Source organism: Oncorhynchus mykiss, unplaced genomic scaffold (assembly GCF_013265735.2).
Source record: "Oncorhynchus mykiss isolate Arlee unplaced genomic scaffold, USDA_OmykA_1.1 un_scaffold_229, whole genome shotgun sequence".
NCBI classification, from domain to species: domain Eukaryota; kingdom Metazoa; phylum Chordata; class Actinopteri; order Salmoniformes; family Salmonidae; genus Oncorhynchus; species Oncorhynchus mykiss.
This window is the reverse complement of record NW_023493697.1, coordinates 292,757-310,771: the sequence shown is the minus strand read 5'-3', so window position 1 is coordinate 310,771 and position 18,015 is coordinate 292,757. Positions and strand designations below refer to the sequence as shown.

The 18,015-nt window shown below is 44.8% G+C and overlaps 1 protein-coding gene and 1 long non-coding RNA gene across 2 annotated transcripts; one reads left to right on the top strand and one right to left on the bottom strand.

Moving 5' to 3' along the window:
• Nucleotides 1–54: 54 nt before the first annotated feature.
• LOC110517155 (ERI1 exoribonuclease 2) lies at nt 55–13,333 on the top strand. The gene is made up of 9 exons (XM_036973315.1): nt 55–194; nt 396–460; nt 557–637; nt 1,166–1,293; nt 1,953–2,106; nt 7,010–7,110; nt 7,217–7,298; nt 8,923–9,011; nt 9,919–13,333. The coding sequence occupies exons 1-9, from the start codon at nt 172–174 to the stop codon at nt 11,911–11,913; spliced, it is 2,718 nt and encodes a 905-aa protein (XP_036829210.1). The 5' UTR covers nt 55–171; the 3' UTR covers nt 11,914–13,333.
• Nucleotides 13,334–15,624: 2,291 nt separating this feature from the next.
• LOC110524886 lies at nt 15,625–16,450 on the bottom strand. The gene is made up of 2 exons (XR_002473675.2): nt 16,177–16,450; nt 15,625–16,082 (listed from the first exon to the last, which is right to left on the bottom strand). It is a non-coding gene; the product is annotated as an uncharacterized LOC110524886 (long non-coding RNA).
• Nucleotides 16,451–18,015: the final 1,565 nt, after the last annotated feature.

Genomic DNA, 18,015 nt, shown 5'->3' with positions numbered 1-18,015 from the left:
TCAAAAAAAGATCACCGCGAATCCAACACCGCTTTGTTATTAATGAAGTTGTATGCGATATTTTTAACCTGGTACTTTTATTTTTGAAGTCGTACTTCGATTGTCACATTGTTCGTATTTTAATGTACACTATTCGTAACGAAGTTGAGTCCGTGGCCTGAAGAAAACGACATGTCTACAAAGAAACTGGCGAAGTAAGTAACGTTGGCTAGCTTTCTAGCTAAACTATATCTAGACAGCCATACTAGCCGAGAAACAATGTAATTCAAATGCCGATTTGCCATGATTCTCAAATGTTTTTTAGCGCTCCCATGAACATAAAAGTACAACGAGTAATATTCACAGTAGCAGGGGATGACAAAACTGATAGGAGAATGTCTTCCATAAAACAACAGACAATTAGGGTTCGTGAGGAAACGCAGTCAGTCATCAACTGGACAGAAGAAACCACTAACATCTAGTAAGAGTCTTTTCAAACGCCCTCCATGTTTGCTTTTCTGCTTGAATCGATGACATCTCGTTCAACTTCCATCACTTTTGACTTTCTACTTTCCAGATCAAATATTCCCATATCTGATTGTCATCGACTTTGAATCCACATGCTGGAGAGAGAGGAACAGCTACGGGCAGGAGATTAGTAAGTATACAGTACTTTGACAGTATTTGTGGTAAAATCATACCTACATACCTACATTGCACTTTTTATTGTCCTCCCCCTTTCTCCCCCTTGCCTCCCCCTCCCCTCCCTGCCTCCCCCTCACAGCATTGCCTCCCCCTCGCCTCCTCCTCCCCCTTACTTCCCCCCTCTCTCCCCCTTGCCTCTCCTTTCTCCCCCTTGCCTCCCCCTCCCCTCCCTGCCTCCCCCTCACCGCATTGCCTCCCCCTCGCCTCCTCCTCCCCCTTACCTCCCCCCTCTCTCCCCCTTACCTCCCCCCTCTCTCCCCCTTGCCTCTCCTCTCTCCCCCTTACCTCCCCCCTCTCTCCCCCTTGCCTCTCCTTTCTCCCCCTTGCCTCCCCCTCCCCTCCCTGCCTCCCCCTCACCGCATTGCCTCCCCCTCGCCTCCTCCTCCCCCTTACCTCCCCCCTCTCTCCCCCTTGCCTCTCCTCTCTCCCCCTTGCCTCCCCTTACCTCCCCCCTCTCTCCCCCTTGCCTCCCCCCATCTAGTTGAGTTTCCTGCTGTTCTCCTGAACACCTCTACAGGCGAGGTGGAGTCAGAGTTCCATACGTACGTTCAGCCGCAGGAGCACCCGGTACTGTCTGACTTCTGCACCGAGCTCACTGGAATCACACAGGTATTCACACACACAGACACACCCTTCTTCCCTGTGGCCTGTTCAACAGGATGGTAACAGTCAGAATATTTTAAGCATTAGCCAACATCCACGTGTGTGTTAGAAAACCTTTTGTTTCTCTTCTACAGCAACAGGTGGAGGCCGGGGTTCCCCTCCTCACTCGGTTTGTTATTCATTTTGTTTACAGCAACAGGTGGAGACCGGGGTTCCCCTCCTCACTCGGTTTGTTATTCATTTTGTTTACAGCAACAGGTGGAGGCCGGGGTTCCCCTCCTCACTCGGTTTGTTATTCATTTTGTTTACAGCAACAGGTGGAGGCCGGGGTTCCCCTCCTCACTCGGTTTGTTATTCATTTTGTTTACAGCAACAGGTGGAGGCCGGGGTTCCCCTCCTCACTCGGTTTGTAATTCATTTTGTTTACAGCAACAGGTGGAGGCCGGGGTTCCCCTCCTTGCTCGGTTTGTTATTCATTTTGTTTACAGCAACAGGTGGAGGCCGGGGTTCCCCTCCTCACTCGGTTTGTAATTCATTTTGTTTACAGCAACAGGTGGAGGCCGGGGTTCCCCTCCTCACTCGGTTTGTTATTCATTTTGTTTACAGCAACAGGTGGAGGCCGGGGTTCCCCTCCTCACTCGGTTTGTTATTCATTTTGTTTACAGCAACAGGTGGAGGCCGGCGTTCCCCTCCACATCTGTCTGTCCCGGTTCTCCCGGTGGCTGCAGACCCTGGAGCACCAGAGGGGTGTGGTCTTCCCCAGGGACCAGAGGGCTCCAGTCGCAGAGCACCGCCCCTGTGCCTTCGTCACCTGGTCAGGTATTGTAGCTTAGGATAGGAAAGGTTACCCGGGTCACCTTCAGATGGGAAGAAATGTTTTGATACGAAAATCAGAAATTCTTATTTCCCTCCCTTTCTCTGTAGGCCCAGGACTCATATGACTATATACTGCCTTTCTCTGTAGGCCCAGGACTCATGACTATATACTGCCTTTCTCTGTAGGTCCAGGACTCATATCTGACTATATACTGCCTTTCTCTGTAGGTCCAGGCCTCATATCTGACTATATACTGCCTTTGTCTGTAGGCCCAGGACTCATATCTGACTATATACTGCCTTTCTCTGTCGGCCCAGGACTCATATCTGACTATATACTGCCTTTCTCTGTAGGTCCAGGACTCATATGACTATATACTGCCTTTCTCTGTAGGTCCAGGACTCATATGACTATATACTGCCTTTCTCTGTAGGTCCAGGACTCATATCTGACTATATACTGCCTTTCTCTGTAGGTCCAGGACTCATATGACTATATACTGCCTTTCTCTGTAGGTCCAGGACTCATATGACTATATACTGCCTTTCTCTGTAGGCCCAGGACTCATATCTGACTATATACTGCCTTTCTCTGTAGGCCCAGGACTCATATGTCTATATACTGCCTTTCTCTGTAGGTCCAGGCCTCATATCTGACTATATACTGCCTTTCTCTGTAGGTCCAGGACTCATATCTGACTATATACTGCCTTTCTCTGTAGGTCCAGGACTCATATCTGACTATATACTGCCTTTCTCTGTAGGCCCAGGACTCATGACTATATACTGCCTTTCTCTGTAGGTCCAGGACTCATATGTCTATATACTGCCTTTCTCTGTAGGTCCAGGACTCATATCTGACTATATACTGCCTTTCTCTGTAGGCCCAGGACTCATATCTGACTATATACTGCCTTTCTCTGTAGGTCCAGGACTCATATGTCTATATACTGCCTTTCTCTGTAGGTCCAGGACTCATATCTGACTATATACTGCCTTTCTCTGTAGGTCCAGGACTCATATCTGACTATATACTGCCTTTCTCTGTAGGCCCAGGACTCATATCTGACTATATACTGCCTTTCTCTGTAGGTCCAGGACTCATATGTCTATATACTGCCTTTCTCTGTAGGTCCAGGACTCATATCTGACTATATACTGCCTTTCTCTGTAGGCCCAGGACTCATATCTGACTATATACTGCCTTTCTCTGTAGGTCCAGGACTCATATGACTATATACTGCCTTTCTCTGTAGGTCCAGGACTCATATGACTATATACTGCCTTTCTCTGTAGGTCCAGGACTCATATCTGACTATATACTGCCTTTCTCTGTAGGTCCAGGACTCATATCTGACTATATACTGCCTTTCTCTGTAGGCCCAGGACTCATATCTGACTATATACTGCCTTTCTCTGTAGGCCCAGGACTCATATCTGACTATATACTGCCTTTCTCTGTAGGCCCAGGACTCATATCTGACTATATACTGCCTTTCTCTGTAGGCCCAGGACTCATATCTGACTATATACTGCCTTTCTCTGTAGGTCCAGGACTCATATGTCTATATACTGCCTTTCTCTGTAGGCCCAGGACTCATGACTATATACTGCCTTTCTCTGTAGGCCCAGGACTCATGACTATATACTGCCTTTCTCTGTAGGTCCAGGACTCATATGTCTATATACTGCCTTTCTCTGTAGGCCCAGGACTCATATCTGACTATATACTGCCTTTCTCTGTAGGTCCAGGACTCATATCTGACTATATACTGCCTTTCTCTGTAGGTCCAGGACTCATATCTGACTATATACTGCCTTTCTCTGTAGGCCCAGGACTCATATCTGACTATATACTGCCTTTCTCTGTAGGTCCAGGACTCATATCTGACTATATACTGCCTTTCTCTGTAGGCCCAGGACTCATATCTGACTATATACTGCCTTTCTCTGTAGGCCCAGGACTCATATCTGACTATATACTGCCTTTCTCTGTAGGTCCAGGACTCATATCTGACTATATACTGCCTTTCTCTGTCGGCCCAGGACTCATATCTGACTATATACTGCCTTTCTCTGTAGGCCCAGGACTCATATCTGACTATATACTGCCTTTCTCTGTAGGCCCAGGACTCATATCTGACTATATACTGCCTTTCTCTGTAGGTCCAGGACTCATATCTGACTATATACTGCCTTTCTCTGTCGGCCCAGGACTCATATCTGACTATATACTGCCTTTCTCTGTAGGCCCAGGACTCATATCTGACTATATACTGCCTTTCTCTGTAGGTCCAGGACTCATATCTGACTATATACTGCCTTTCTCTGTAGGTCCAGGACTCATATGACTATATACTGCCTTTCTCTGTAGGTCCAGGACTCATGACTATATACTGCCTTTCTCTGTAGGTCCAGGACTCATATGACTATATACTGCCTTTCTCTGTAGGCCCAGGACTCATATCTGACTATATACTGCCTTTCTCTGTAGGCCCAGGACTCATATCTGACTATATACTGCCTTTCTCTGTAGGTCCAGGACTCATATGACTATATACTGCCTTTCTCTGTAGGCCCAGGACTCATATCTGACTATATACTGCCTTTCTCTGTAGGTCCAGGACTCATATCTGACTATATACTGCCTTTCTCTGTAGGCCCAGGACTCATATCTGACTATATACTGCCTTTCTCTGTAGGCCCAGGACTCATATCTGACTATATACTGCCTTTCTCTGTAGGTCCAGGACTCATATGACTATATACTGCCTTTCTCTGTAGGCCCAGGACTCATATCTGACTATATACTGCCTTTCTCTGTAGGCCCAGGACTCATATCTGACTATATACTGCCTTTCTCTGTAGGTCCAGGACTCATATGACTATATACTGCCTTTCTCTGTAGGCCCAGGACTCATGACTATATACTGCCTTTCTCTGTAGGCCCAGGACTCATATGACTATATACTGCCTTTCTCTGTAGGCCCAGGACTCATATCTGACTATATACTGCCTTTCTCTGTAGGTCCAGGACTCATGACTATATACTGCCTTTCTCTGTAGGCCCAGGACTCATATCTGACTATATACTGCCTTTCTCTGTAGGTCCAGGACTCATATCTGACTATATACTGCCTTTCTCTGTAGGCCCAGGACTCATATGTCTATATACTGCCTTTCTCTGTAGGCCCAGGACTCATATCTGACTATATACTGCCTTTCTCTGTAGGCCCAGGACTCATATGTCTATATACTGCCTTTCTCTGTAGGCCCAGGACTCATATCTGACTATATACTGCCTTTCTCTGTAGGCCCAGGACTCATATGTCTATATACTGCCTTTCTCTGTAGGCCCAGGACTCATATCTGACTATATACTGCCTTTCTCTGTAGGCCCAGGACTCATGACTATATACTGCCTTTCTCTGTTGGCCCAGGACTCATGACTATATACTGCCTTTCTCTGTAGGCCCAGGACTCATGACTATATACTGCCTTTCTCTGTAGGTCCAGGACTCATATGTCTATATACTGCCTTTCTCTGTAGGCCCAGGACTCATATCTGACTATATACTGCCTTTCTCTGTAGGCCCAGGACTCATATCTGACTATATACTGCCTTTCTCTGTAGGTCCAGGACTCATATATGACTATATACTGCCTTTCTCTGTAGGTCCAGGACTCATATATGACTATATACTGCCTTTCTCTGTCGGCCCAGGACTCATATGACTATATACTGCCTTTCTCTGTAGGCCCAGGACTCATATCTGACTATATACTGCCTTTCTCTGTAGGCCCAGGACTCATATCTGACTATATACTGCCTTTCTCTGTCGGCCCAGGACTCATGACTATATAGTGCCTTTCTCTGTAGGCCCAGGACTCATATGACTATATACTGCCTTTCTCTGTAGGCCCAGGACTCATATCTGACTATATACTGCCTTTCTCTATAGGTCCAGGACTCATATCTGACTATATACTGCCTTTCTCTGTAGGTCCAGGACTCATGACTATATAGTGCCTTTCTCTGTAGGCCCAGGACTCATATGACTATATACTGCCTTTCTCTGTAGGTCCAGGACTCATATCTGACTATATACTGCCTTTCTCTGTAGGCCCAGGACTCATATCTGACTATATACTGCCTTTCTCTGTAGGCCCAGGACTCATATCTGACTATATAGTGCCTTTCTCTGTAGGCCCAGGACTCATATGACTATATACTGCCTTTCTCTGTCGGCCCAGGACTCATATCTGACTATATACTGCCTTTCTCTGTAGGCCCAGGACTCATATCTGACTATATACTGCCTTTCTCTGTCGGCCCAGGACTCATATCTGACTATATACTGCCTTTCTCTGTAGGCCCAGGACTCATATCTGACTATATACTGCCTTTCTCTGTAGGCCCAGGACTCATATCTGACTATATACTGCCTTTCTCTGTAGGCCCAGGACTCATATCTGACTATATACTGCCTTTCTCTGTAGGCCCAGGACTCATATCTGACTATATACTGCCTTTCTCTGTAGGCCCAGGACTCATATCTGACTATATACTGCCTTTCTCTGTAGGCCCAGGACTCATATATGACTATATACTGCCTTTCTCTGTAGGTCCAGGCCTCATATCTGACTATATACTGCCTTTCTCTGTAGGCCCAGGACTCATATCTGACTATATACTGCCTTTCTCTGTAGGTCCAGGACTCATATGACTATATACTGCCTTTCTCTGTAGGCCTAGGACTCATATGACTATATACTGCCTTCCCAGTGGATTCTTTGTTAAGGTTTAGAGAAAATAAGGACATTTGCACACTTTAGTACAGTCTCAAACATTTAGTGGGTATAACCCTGTTCAACTTGATTGATTATCTGTGTTCTATTGTTTCAGACTGGGACCTGGGGGTGTGTCTGCTGTATGAGTGTAAACGGAAGCAGCTCCACAAACCTGCTGTTCTGAACAGCTGGATAGACCTGAGAGCTACGTACAGAGTAGGTGTTGTGTGTGTTACTCTTAACCCAGTCTAACTCATGTGTGTGTGTTACTCTTAACCCAGTCTAACTCGTGTGTGTGTGTGTGTGTGTGTGTCTCTCTCAGCTGTTCTACAACAGAAAACCCAAGGGACTGAATGGAGCTTTACAGGATCTAGGGATACAGTTCTCTGGACGGGAGCACTCAGGTACACACAGACCAAAAACCTCTCTCTGTTATCATTTATAGTGCTGAAAATGAACAGAAATTCGTGTTTTTATTTTAAAAACAACTTATTGACTGACGTCGGTTCAATTATTTAAATTCCATTTAGTTTTTTTCGTTTTTTTCTGTGAGCTCAATGTGTAGTTTCTATGGAGATGCGTCAGATCCGGCCTGAACTGCGTGATGTTGTAGTTTCCAATAGGCCAATATTCAGTTTAGCGCATACAATGTGGTAATTAACTACAATAACCATAATCCATTGCTCTACTTGTCCGGTCTGTTTTTTATTTTATGCCTGCTTCGAAAGAGGCTGAAGCTGTTGCTTCACAAGCTAAGTGATTGATAGTTGGTAATAAGCAGTCAGAAAAGTATGCCTTATCTACTTTGAGGAACTACAAAAATAGTTATTTTTGTCGGACAGCATAGGCAGCAGCTCTATAGAGATCAACCAAATGTTAAATACACAACAACTGAAATATATTTTATTAGAGTGAAGTGATTAAATGGTTAATGGGTGATGATCAGTAACGGGCAGTCCCTACCATCATGGGACATTTAGTAATAGTTGGATTCTGTGTTACAGCATCCCACATAATCTAAAACCCTGGCTATTTAAAAAAAATAATAATCGAACCATCCTCAAAAAGCACTAATCGCTCAGCACTAGTAGCTAGCTAGCTATTAGCATTCTCAGCACTAGTAGCTAGCTAGCTATTAGCATTCTCAGCACTAGTAGCTAGCTAGCTATTAGCATTCTCAGCACTAGTAGCTAGCTAGCTATTAGCATTCTCAGCACTAGTAGCTAGCTAGCTATTAGCATTCTCAGCACTAGTAGCTGGCTAGCTATTAGCATTCTCAGCACTAGTAGCTAGCTAGCTATTAGCATTCTCAGCACTAGTAGCTGGCTAGCTATTAGCATTCTCAGCACTAGTGGCTGGCTGGCTGGCTAGCTATTAGCATTCTCAGCACTAGTGGCTGGCTGGCTGGCTAGCTATTAGCATTCTCAGCACTAGTAGCTGGCTAGCTATTAGCATTCTCAGCACTAGTGGCTGGCTATTAGCATTCTCAGCACTAGTGGCTGGCTAGCTATTAGCATTCTCAGCACTAGTAGCTGGCTAGCTAGCTATTATCATTCTCAGCACGAGTGGCAGGCTAGGTATCCATGAGCATTCTCAGCACTAGTGGCTGGCTAGCTAGCTATTATCATTCTCAGCACTAGTGGCTGGCTAGCTAGCTATTATCATTCTCATCACTAGTGGCAGGCTAGCTAGCCATGAGCATTCTCAGCACTAGTGGCTGGCTGGCTAGCTAAGTATGAGCATTCTCAGCACTAGTGGCTGGCTAGCTAAGTATGAGCATTCTCAGCACTAGTGGCTGGCTAGCTAGCTATTAGCATTCTCATGTCATTTAATAGCATTAGGATCGAAACACACACAACCCCAGTCATCATTGTCAGTTACTGTGAATAATCTACATATTGTTTGAAGGCCTGGATGAAGCCCATAAGTTACAATGAATAAAATTCATATAAAACAACGTGTATATTTCTCTTAAGCATTTTTCAAAATCTAGACACAAAAATATTTTTTGTTGAATGTTATTTGCAGGTCTGGATGACGCCCGTAACACTGCCCACCTGGCCTGGAGGATGATGAGGGATGGCTGTTTGATGAAGATTACACGCAGTCTGGAGAGGGTGAGTGGCTCCCTGACAAACCCCCACTCCTACACCCCCAGTACTAACAACCCCACTGTGCTGATGACCCCTGGACTACTGTACTACGCCCCTAAAGACTCACCCAGTGGCGAACTACATCGAACCCTTGGATTTCTGTCAACGCCCCAGAATACCCACTCCTCCTCCCGTAAAGACTTACGCAGGTGACTCTTCCCCCCCCGTTCCATACACACCTGGGGTGTATTCATTAGTGCAAACCGTAGTGAAACATTTTGCCATGTAAAAGGTTTTGCAATGATTCGTTTCTTATTGGAGTCCTTGTTTCGGGTCAGTTTTCTTTCATTTAGTTTCTAGTGAATATTACTCGGTCTCCTCTGTTTACTGGACTGACTATCCATAAAGTTGGTTAAAAATGTTTTTAGGATTTGGGCCTCGTGAGTGGTGCGGCGGTCTCAGGCACTGCATCGTAGTGCTAAAGGTGTCGCTACAGACCTTGGTTCGATCCCAGGTTGTTTCACAACTGGCCATGATTGGGATTTCCATAGGGCAGCGCACAATCGGCCCGGGTTCGGGGAGGGTTTGGCCGTGGGGGGGGGGGCTTTACTTGGCTCATAGTGACTCCTTGTGGCGGGCCGGGCGCCTGCAGTCTGACCTCAGTCGTCAGTTGATGTGGATGGCTTCTGGGTTAAGTGGGCGGGTGTTAAGAAGCGGGGGTCGGCAGGTCATGTGGGTGGCTTCTGGGTTAAGTGGGCGGGTGTTAAGAAGCGCAGGTCGGCGGGTCACGTTTGGGAGGACGCATGACTCGACCTTCGCCTCCCGAGCCCGTTGGGGAGTTGCAGCGACGAGACAAGATCGTAATCACAAAAATGGAGAGAAAAATAAGAAATTATAATGTATTGATTTATTTGACCTGTTTACCTCTTAGGCGCCTTTGAAGACCAAACCCCTGTTTGGAAATGGGAACGTGCCAGGGGATGGTTGTCCTGGCAACAAGAGGGATAACAAAACCACTATCAAAAACCCCTCCGAGACGACAGAGAGCGGCGGTGGCCATCTTGAAAATCGACCCAACAGCAAGCCAGCTAGCAACACGGACGTTGTTGAGGCACGACCCAAGCCTTCAGACAACATGGTTCCCAACACAGAGGTGAACTCCAACTTAACCGCTGAACCTGTTCAGTATCAGAGTATTGTTTCACCAAAGACCCTTCTCAATGGTCTGACCACTCCAATGTGTGGTGGTAGTAGCAGAACAGGTAGAATAGGAACCATACGATACGTCTCCTCTCCTATGACTTTCAATATCCCCTCTCCTCATCACTACATCAACAGCCTCGTTCTGGTCTCCACCACTGTGAATTGCATTACCCATCTACCCCAGCCAGACCCGACCCTTGACCCGGAAACAGGAAGTATGGAGGAGGACGTGCCCATCTCGTATGACGACGTGGTATTGGAGGAGGACTGGGATGTCACGGTTGGTGACAAGGCTTCTGTTGCTGATGTGTACACAGAGAACGAGAGCGTGGTATTGGAGGAGGACTGGGATGTCACGGTTGGTGACGAGGCTTCTGTTGCTGATGTGTACACAGAGAACGAGAGGTTTGAGGTGGTTTATGGGAGGACCTTGCTGTGTCCAAGCCCAGTACATTCAAATCCTGGTAGAGGTCCAACCAACAGTAGGCCTAGGTCCAATACCACCAACACGCCCTGCCAACATCTGACCAGCCTGGTACACAAGACCGATACTAGAACATCCTCCAGTAACTTGGTGTCTTTGAAGGCTGAGACAACAAGGACCTACAACACCTCTGCACCCAACAGTCTGTCCACTTCCTCTTTTGTCACACCCAGACCCGTTACCCCTGGCTCAAACCTCTCAGATACACGGTCAAGACTGAACACGGAAACGTCAAACTCTTTTGTGATCGACAAGAACGAATCGAGAACATCTTCAAGTTCTGCAAAAGCTGCGACAACGAGGATATACAACACCTCTGGGTCAAACAGTTCATGCAGTTTCTCCTTCGACAAACCCAGACCTGTTACCCATGATTCCAACCGCTCAGCTACACGGTCAAGACCTCAAACGGCAACATGGAACAACTCCTTTGTGATCTACAAGGACAAGCCAAGAGCCTCAAATACCTCTTCTACATCCAATACCTCAACAGCATCCAATACCTCAACAGCATCCAATACCTCAACACCATCCAATACCTCAACAGCATCCAATCATTCCTTTGTCAAACCCAGACCAGGCCTCCAGAACTCCAACCTCCATGCTACACGGTCAAGACCTCTCACAACAAACAACCCTGGTAACTCCTTCACACCCATGTCCTCTATGACAAACCTTCCCAATCCTTCAGTCACTAGACTCAAACCAGTGACCACCAGCAGTGACTCTAACCTCTCTGCTTCAAAGACACCAAACGGCTATGCATCCAGTCTTTCCTTTGCCAGGCCCGGCCCTGTCGTCCATCACCCCGACCCATCGACTTCACGTTCGAGGCTGCACGCAGAGACGCCAAACACATCTTTCACGATCCACAAGTACTCCTCTTGCCTCGCCTCTGTCTCTCGTCCTTCTGTCGGTGGATCGTTCTCCGTCCTCTCCTCGTCCGTTAACCGCTCCTCGCTCCCGCCGACCCGCAGCACCAAGATCACGGCCCCGCTGTGCGACTGCGGGCGGCGAGCCAAGCGTCTAACGGTGTGTAACGGCGGCCCGAACCAAGGCCGAGCGTTCTACTGCTGTACGGTGCGTAAACACGGCCCCGGGGGGACCAGGAAGGGATGTGAGTTATTTAAGTGGGAGTCTGCTCTCCTCCAGGCTAAATCACCAGCCTCCGCTGCCAACTCCATCGCTCTGCGTTTTGGTCTCAACTCCAGTGTTGTTCGTCCCTCTGTCATCGTCTAGGACGAGATATCAGTTAGCTTGAGGTCATAGGGAAACTCTCAATAGCATTTCCTTCTCATCCAATGGGTTCGGGAGGACACAAGGAATCAAGGAAATGTAATTGAGATTCTCCTCACAAAGGTGTCATATTTTAAACTGTACTTTATGAAAATATGTATGATGTGTTGTTTTTTTTTAGTATATGATTTATGTCCACATACTAAATCTGGTTAATTCATTGACCAATATCCTGTACAGTTTCTAAATAGAATTGATCTTCCATAATGTGAGATGACATGATGTCATAATGAAATGTAAAATACTTTTTTTTTAGGTCGGCACTGTCATAATAAAAGATGTCATGAATTGTATTACAGGGGTTCCTATTGTTGTAAATTGAACAGCTGAGGTTGGAACCAAAATGGAAATTATAAAATGTTTTGTGTTCTGACAGAAGGACGGAATTGCAAATTGTCCCTCTTGGCAGTTTGTGAATGAGTGAGAAAGTTAGTGGGTCAAAGATCTAACCCCCCCAAGACATCATGCTAAGCTCTCATGTTATTGTAATGGTGAGAGGTTAGCATGTCTTGGAGGTATATGAAATGCTAACCTCCCCTGTTATTGTAATGGTGAGAGGTTAGCGTGTCTTGGGGGGTATGATATATGATGCTAACCTCACCATTACAATAACAGGGGAGGTTAGCGTGTCTTGAGGGTATGATATATGATGCTAACCTCCCCTGTTATTGTAATGGTGAGAGATTAGCGTGTCTTGAGGGTATGATATATGATGCTAACCTCCCCTGTTATTGTAATGGTGAGAGGTTAGCATGTCTTGGGGGGTATGATATATGATGCTAACCTCCCCTGTTATTGTAATGGTGAGAGATTAGCGTGTCTTGGGGGGTATGCTATATGATGCTAACCTCCCCTGTTATTGTAATGGTGAGAGATTAGCGTGTCTTGGGGGGTATGCTATATGATGCTAACCTCCCCTGTTATTGTAATGGTGAGAGGTTAGCATGTCTTAAGGGGTATGATCTTTGACCCTCTAACTTTCTCACTCCTCATTATTCACAATTCATTCAGGATTATCTGTAACCATGGTAGCATCCGCATTCATGTGAAAGTGTTTCTTTTTTTTTGTGACTCCAAACGGACAAACTACGTTATTTACCATGAATTTCTATTCAGTAGAACATAATCCGAAACACAACCAAAATGAACTGCACATGGAATACATTTGTAGAGTTTATATAATTATTGCGTGCTGGGAATGTGGAACCAAATACTAAACTTCTGACTACTGTATAAGAATCTTTAGGGGTGTCAATTTGTTGTATTGTTTTTTAAAAAATCTCTTTCTTTCTCTTAACGATTTGTATAAAATAATAGAATTTCCCCTTTTATTTTTGCACACAATATAGCTGTGTTTGAATTATTTTATACAGTCATTATTGCTCATCTTTATCAAAGGGTGTCAATCATTTCACACCCCACTGTGTATATGGTGTTATGTCATGGTGGACTGAGGTCTATAGGCCCAGAAAGGAAGTCGTCAGTAGGGTCTGTAGAATCTATATATATGGTGTTATGTCATGGTGGACTGAGGTCTATAGGCCCAGAAAGGAAGTCGTCAGTAGGGTCTGTAGAATCTATATATATGGTGTTATGTCATGGTGGACTGAGGTCTAAAGGCCCAGAAACACTTTCTACTCCACCCACTCCATTGGTCCCAATGCAATAGACTATATGCCTATAAATTACACATTGGCTTATAAGGAAAAAATTATTCCATGTGCCAAAGTAAATGACACACTGCCCTAAGTCTCTCTGGATAAGAGCGTCTCCTAAATGACTCACTACCCTAAGTCTCTCTGGATGAGAATGTCTGCTAAATGACTCACTACCCTAAGTCTCTCCTAAATGACTCACTACCCTAAGTCTCTGGCTGGATAAGAGTGTCTGCTAAATGACTCACTACCCCAAGTCTCTCCTAAATGACTCACTACCCTAAATCTCTGGATGAGAGTGTCTGCTAAATGACTCACTACCCTAAGTCTCTCTGGATGATAGCGTCTGCTAAATGACTCACTACCCTAAATCTCTGGATGAGAGTGTCTGCTAAATGACTCACTACCCTAAGTCTCTCTGGATGACAGCGTCTGCTAAATGACTAACATGTAAATGATACATGCCTACAGTGTATATTATTGGAACCAAGTGGGTGGAGTAGAAAGTGCTGCTGGGTATTTAGACCACAGTCCCACAAGAAATAACACCATATACAGATTCTACAGACCCTATACAGTAATATATACAGTAATCTACAGACCCTATGCAGTAATCTATACAGACCCTATACCGTAATCTATATAGACCCTATACAGTAATATATACAGACCCTATACAGTAATATATACAGTAATATATACAGTAATCTACAGACCCTATGCAGTAATCTATATAGACCCTATACAGTAATATATACAGACCCTATACAGTAATATATACAGACCCTATACAGTAATATATACAGACCCTATACAGTAATATATACAGACCCTATGCAGTAATATATACAGACCCTATGCAGTAATATATACAGTAATATATACAGACCCTATGCAGTAATATATACAGACCCTATGCAGTAATATATACAGACCCTATACAGTAATATATACAGTAATATATACAGACCCTATGCAGTAATCTATATAGACCCTATACAGTAATATATACAGACCCTATGCAGTAATCTATATAGACCCTATACAGTAATATATACAGACCCTATACAGTAATATATACAGACCCTATACAGTAATATATACAGACCCTATACAGTAATATATACAGACCCTATGCAGTAATATATACAGACCCTATGCAGTAATATATACAGTAATATATACAGACCCTATGCAGTAATATATACAGACCCTATACAGTAATATATACAGTAATCTACAGACCCTATGCAGTAATATATACAGACCCTATACAGTAATATATACAGACCCTATACAGTAATATATACAGTAATCTACAGACCCTATGCAGTAATATATACAGACCCTATACAGGAATATATACAGTAATCTACAGACCCTATGCAGTAATATATACAGACCCTATACAGTAATATATACAGACCCTATGCAGTAATATATACATACCCTATACAGTAATATACACAGACCCTATACAGTAATATATACAGACCCTATGCAGTAATCTACACAGTAATATATACAGACCCTATGCAGTAATCTACACAGTAATATATACAGTAATCCCAACCCTAGTTTTACTTCCACACACATAATTGTTTTTTCTCTCCATATAAACCAATTTGTAATTTTATAGGCCTTCAATGTATTCCAGTGAATGGAATGGGTGGGGTAGAAAGTGCTGCTGGGTATTTCGACCACAGACCCGTAAGAAATAACACGTTATATAGATTCTACAGACCCTACAGAGTATTCCCAACCCCACATTTATCTCAGCACATAACATCCGTTTTTTTTTCTCTACAGCCCAAAATTGTGAATATACCGATCTGAACATTGTATTTTTCGATGGTGGTTTAAAATGTTTTTTTAAGCATGTTTTGTAATTGTTTCCATAAAGTACTCCTTGCATTTGTTTGTAAATCACACAAAAAAAGTGGACATTGATTTAACATCTTATATTTTAATGTTTTTGAATGAATTCTACACATTGCAGTGTTTTGAAAATGCGGGCTTTTTATTTTGAATACTAGTCAGAATAGCGTTTTTGAGAGCTGAAGACCATTATTGATAGCCTTCATTTAGGCCTTAAAATATACTATGTGGTTTGTTGTTAAACACACCATCATTTGTCCTTGTCTTTAACTTGTCTCGAGGTGTCCCTTATCCCGTCTTTCACATCCTTCACTATAGAATCCCGGAGTCTTCCGGCTTTTCTTCCCATCTCCCCGGCGTTTTGAGGCAGTCCCGACGCCTCATGTCGTATCTGGCGAACTGTTTTGAACTTCAGCAGTTTGGTGGTCGCTTCTTTTCCGGCAATTTTTGCCTTCATCAAGGCATAAGCGGTGAGCTGTGCGGCCCGTCGTATCGGTCTCAACTCGGCCAGTTTTTCCACCACTTGCACTTTATTGAGCAGAGCGGATAGAAGACGCTTCAACACCATGTTACAACGATCTGTTTCGGGAACAATACAATAACCTGACTTTGTAATGTATGCACCCGGTAGGTATAGAGGGAACTGAAATGTATACCTGTAAATACAAGCTACCTTAGCTGTCCCGTTTCGGACTCTGCATTGCTTCTTCTTCGATAGCCCATCTATAGGCAATGTGAAAGGTTTTTTAGGTCTGTGTCGCCATCTTGTGTCACGGAGGTCCTGAAACATTAATGAAATAAACTCCAAAGGCTCGTTCCACTATTTCGTCATAAAGAGCAAACGTTCAACTTCATAAAAAAGATTTTCCCATCTCAAGAGGTTAAAGTTCTGCCCCTGAACAAGGCAGTTAACCCACTGTTCCTAGGCCGTCATTGAAAATAAGAATTTGTTCTTAACTGACTTAAATAAAGGTTAAAAAAAATAATAATAATTTTAAAAAGATAATTAAGTGTCAAATAAAGTAACAGGGTTGATGTCATCTAAAATCAGCCATAAATCCTGTGACGTGAAGGGAAATGGAGGGGCAATTGAATGCAACTCTCCAGGAAGTTTCTTACCTATAAGGACAGCAGCCTCAGTGAAGGAAATGCATGAAAAACGTGCACAGAGACGACAACAACAACAAAAGCGATACTACGGCAGGTCAGCTAGACCACTGTCACCACTGATCGAAGCAGAGTCAGTTAGAATCCAGGAGCATGGTCTCTGGAAGCCAGCAGTCATCATCCAGCCAGCTGACACTGAACGACAGAGAGTCAGTTAGAATCCAGGAGCATGGTCTCTGGAAGCCAGCAGTCGTCATCCAGCCAGCTGACACTGAACGACAGAGAGTCAGTTAGAATCCAGGAGCATGGTCTCTGGAAGCCAGCAGTCATCATCCAGCCAGCTGACACTGAACGACAGAGAGTCAGTTAGAATCCAGGAGCATGGTCTCTGGAAGCCAGCAGTCGTCATCCAGCCAGCTGACACTGAACGACAGAGAGTCAGTTAGAATCCAGGAGCATGGTCTCTGGAAGCCTGCAGTCGTCATCCAGCCAGCTGACACTGAACGACAGAGAGTCAGTTAGAATCCAGGAGCATGGTCTCTGGAAGCCAGCAGTCGTCATCCAGCCAGCTGACACTGAACGACAGAGAGTCAGTTAGAATCCAGGAGCATGGTCTCTGGAAGCCAGCAGTCGTCATCCAGCCAGCTGACACTGATCGACAGAGAGTCAGTTAGAATCCAGGAGCATGGTCTCTGGAAGCCAGCAGTCGTCATCCAGCCAGCTGACACTGAACGACAGAGAGTCAGTTAGAATCCAGGAGCATGGTCTCTGGAAGCCAGCAGTCGTCATCCAGCCAGCTGACACTGATCGACAGAGAGTCAGTTAGAATCCAGGAGCATGGTCTCTGGAAGCCAGCAGTCGTCATCCAGCCAGCTGACACTGATCGACAGAGAGTCAGTTAGAATCCAGGAGCATGGTCTCTGGAAGCCAGCAGTCGTCATCCAGCCAGCTGACACTGAACGTTCATATCACGTCTGCACTGCAGAAGGAGCGGTGTACCGCCGCAATCGCCGTCACCTACTGAACACAAAAGAACAACACACTGATGAGATGAACTGTTCCCCTGAAAGAGAACGTGATGGACTAAACACACACACAGCACAACATACACCATTCTTACCTGCAACACCACAAGAGCTGTTGACTGACACAGAAGCATGCTCAGCATCACATCGCACAAGGTCAAGCCCAGAGCTGTCGTAGACCTGCGAAATGTCAAAGGGTGTAGGTGGGTCGCTGCCCTAAACGAGTTCCAGACCGTAAACTTGTTATTGAAAGTTCACTTGAAATACTTAGGTATTGTATTTGTTTGAAATGTTAAGATGTCATTTCTACTGTGAAAGCCGAGTTGCTGAGAATCCCCTTGTCTGAAAAGTAACAGTATGTTGGATCATTGTTTCAGAGT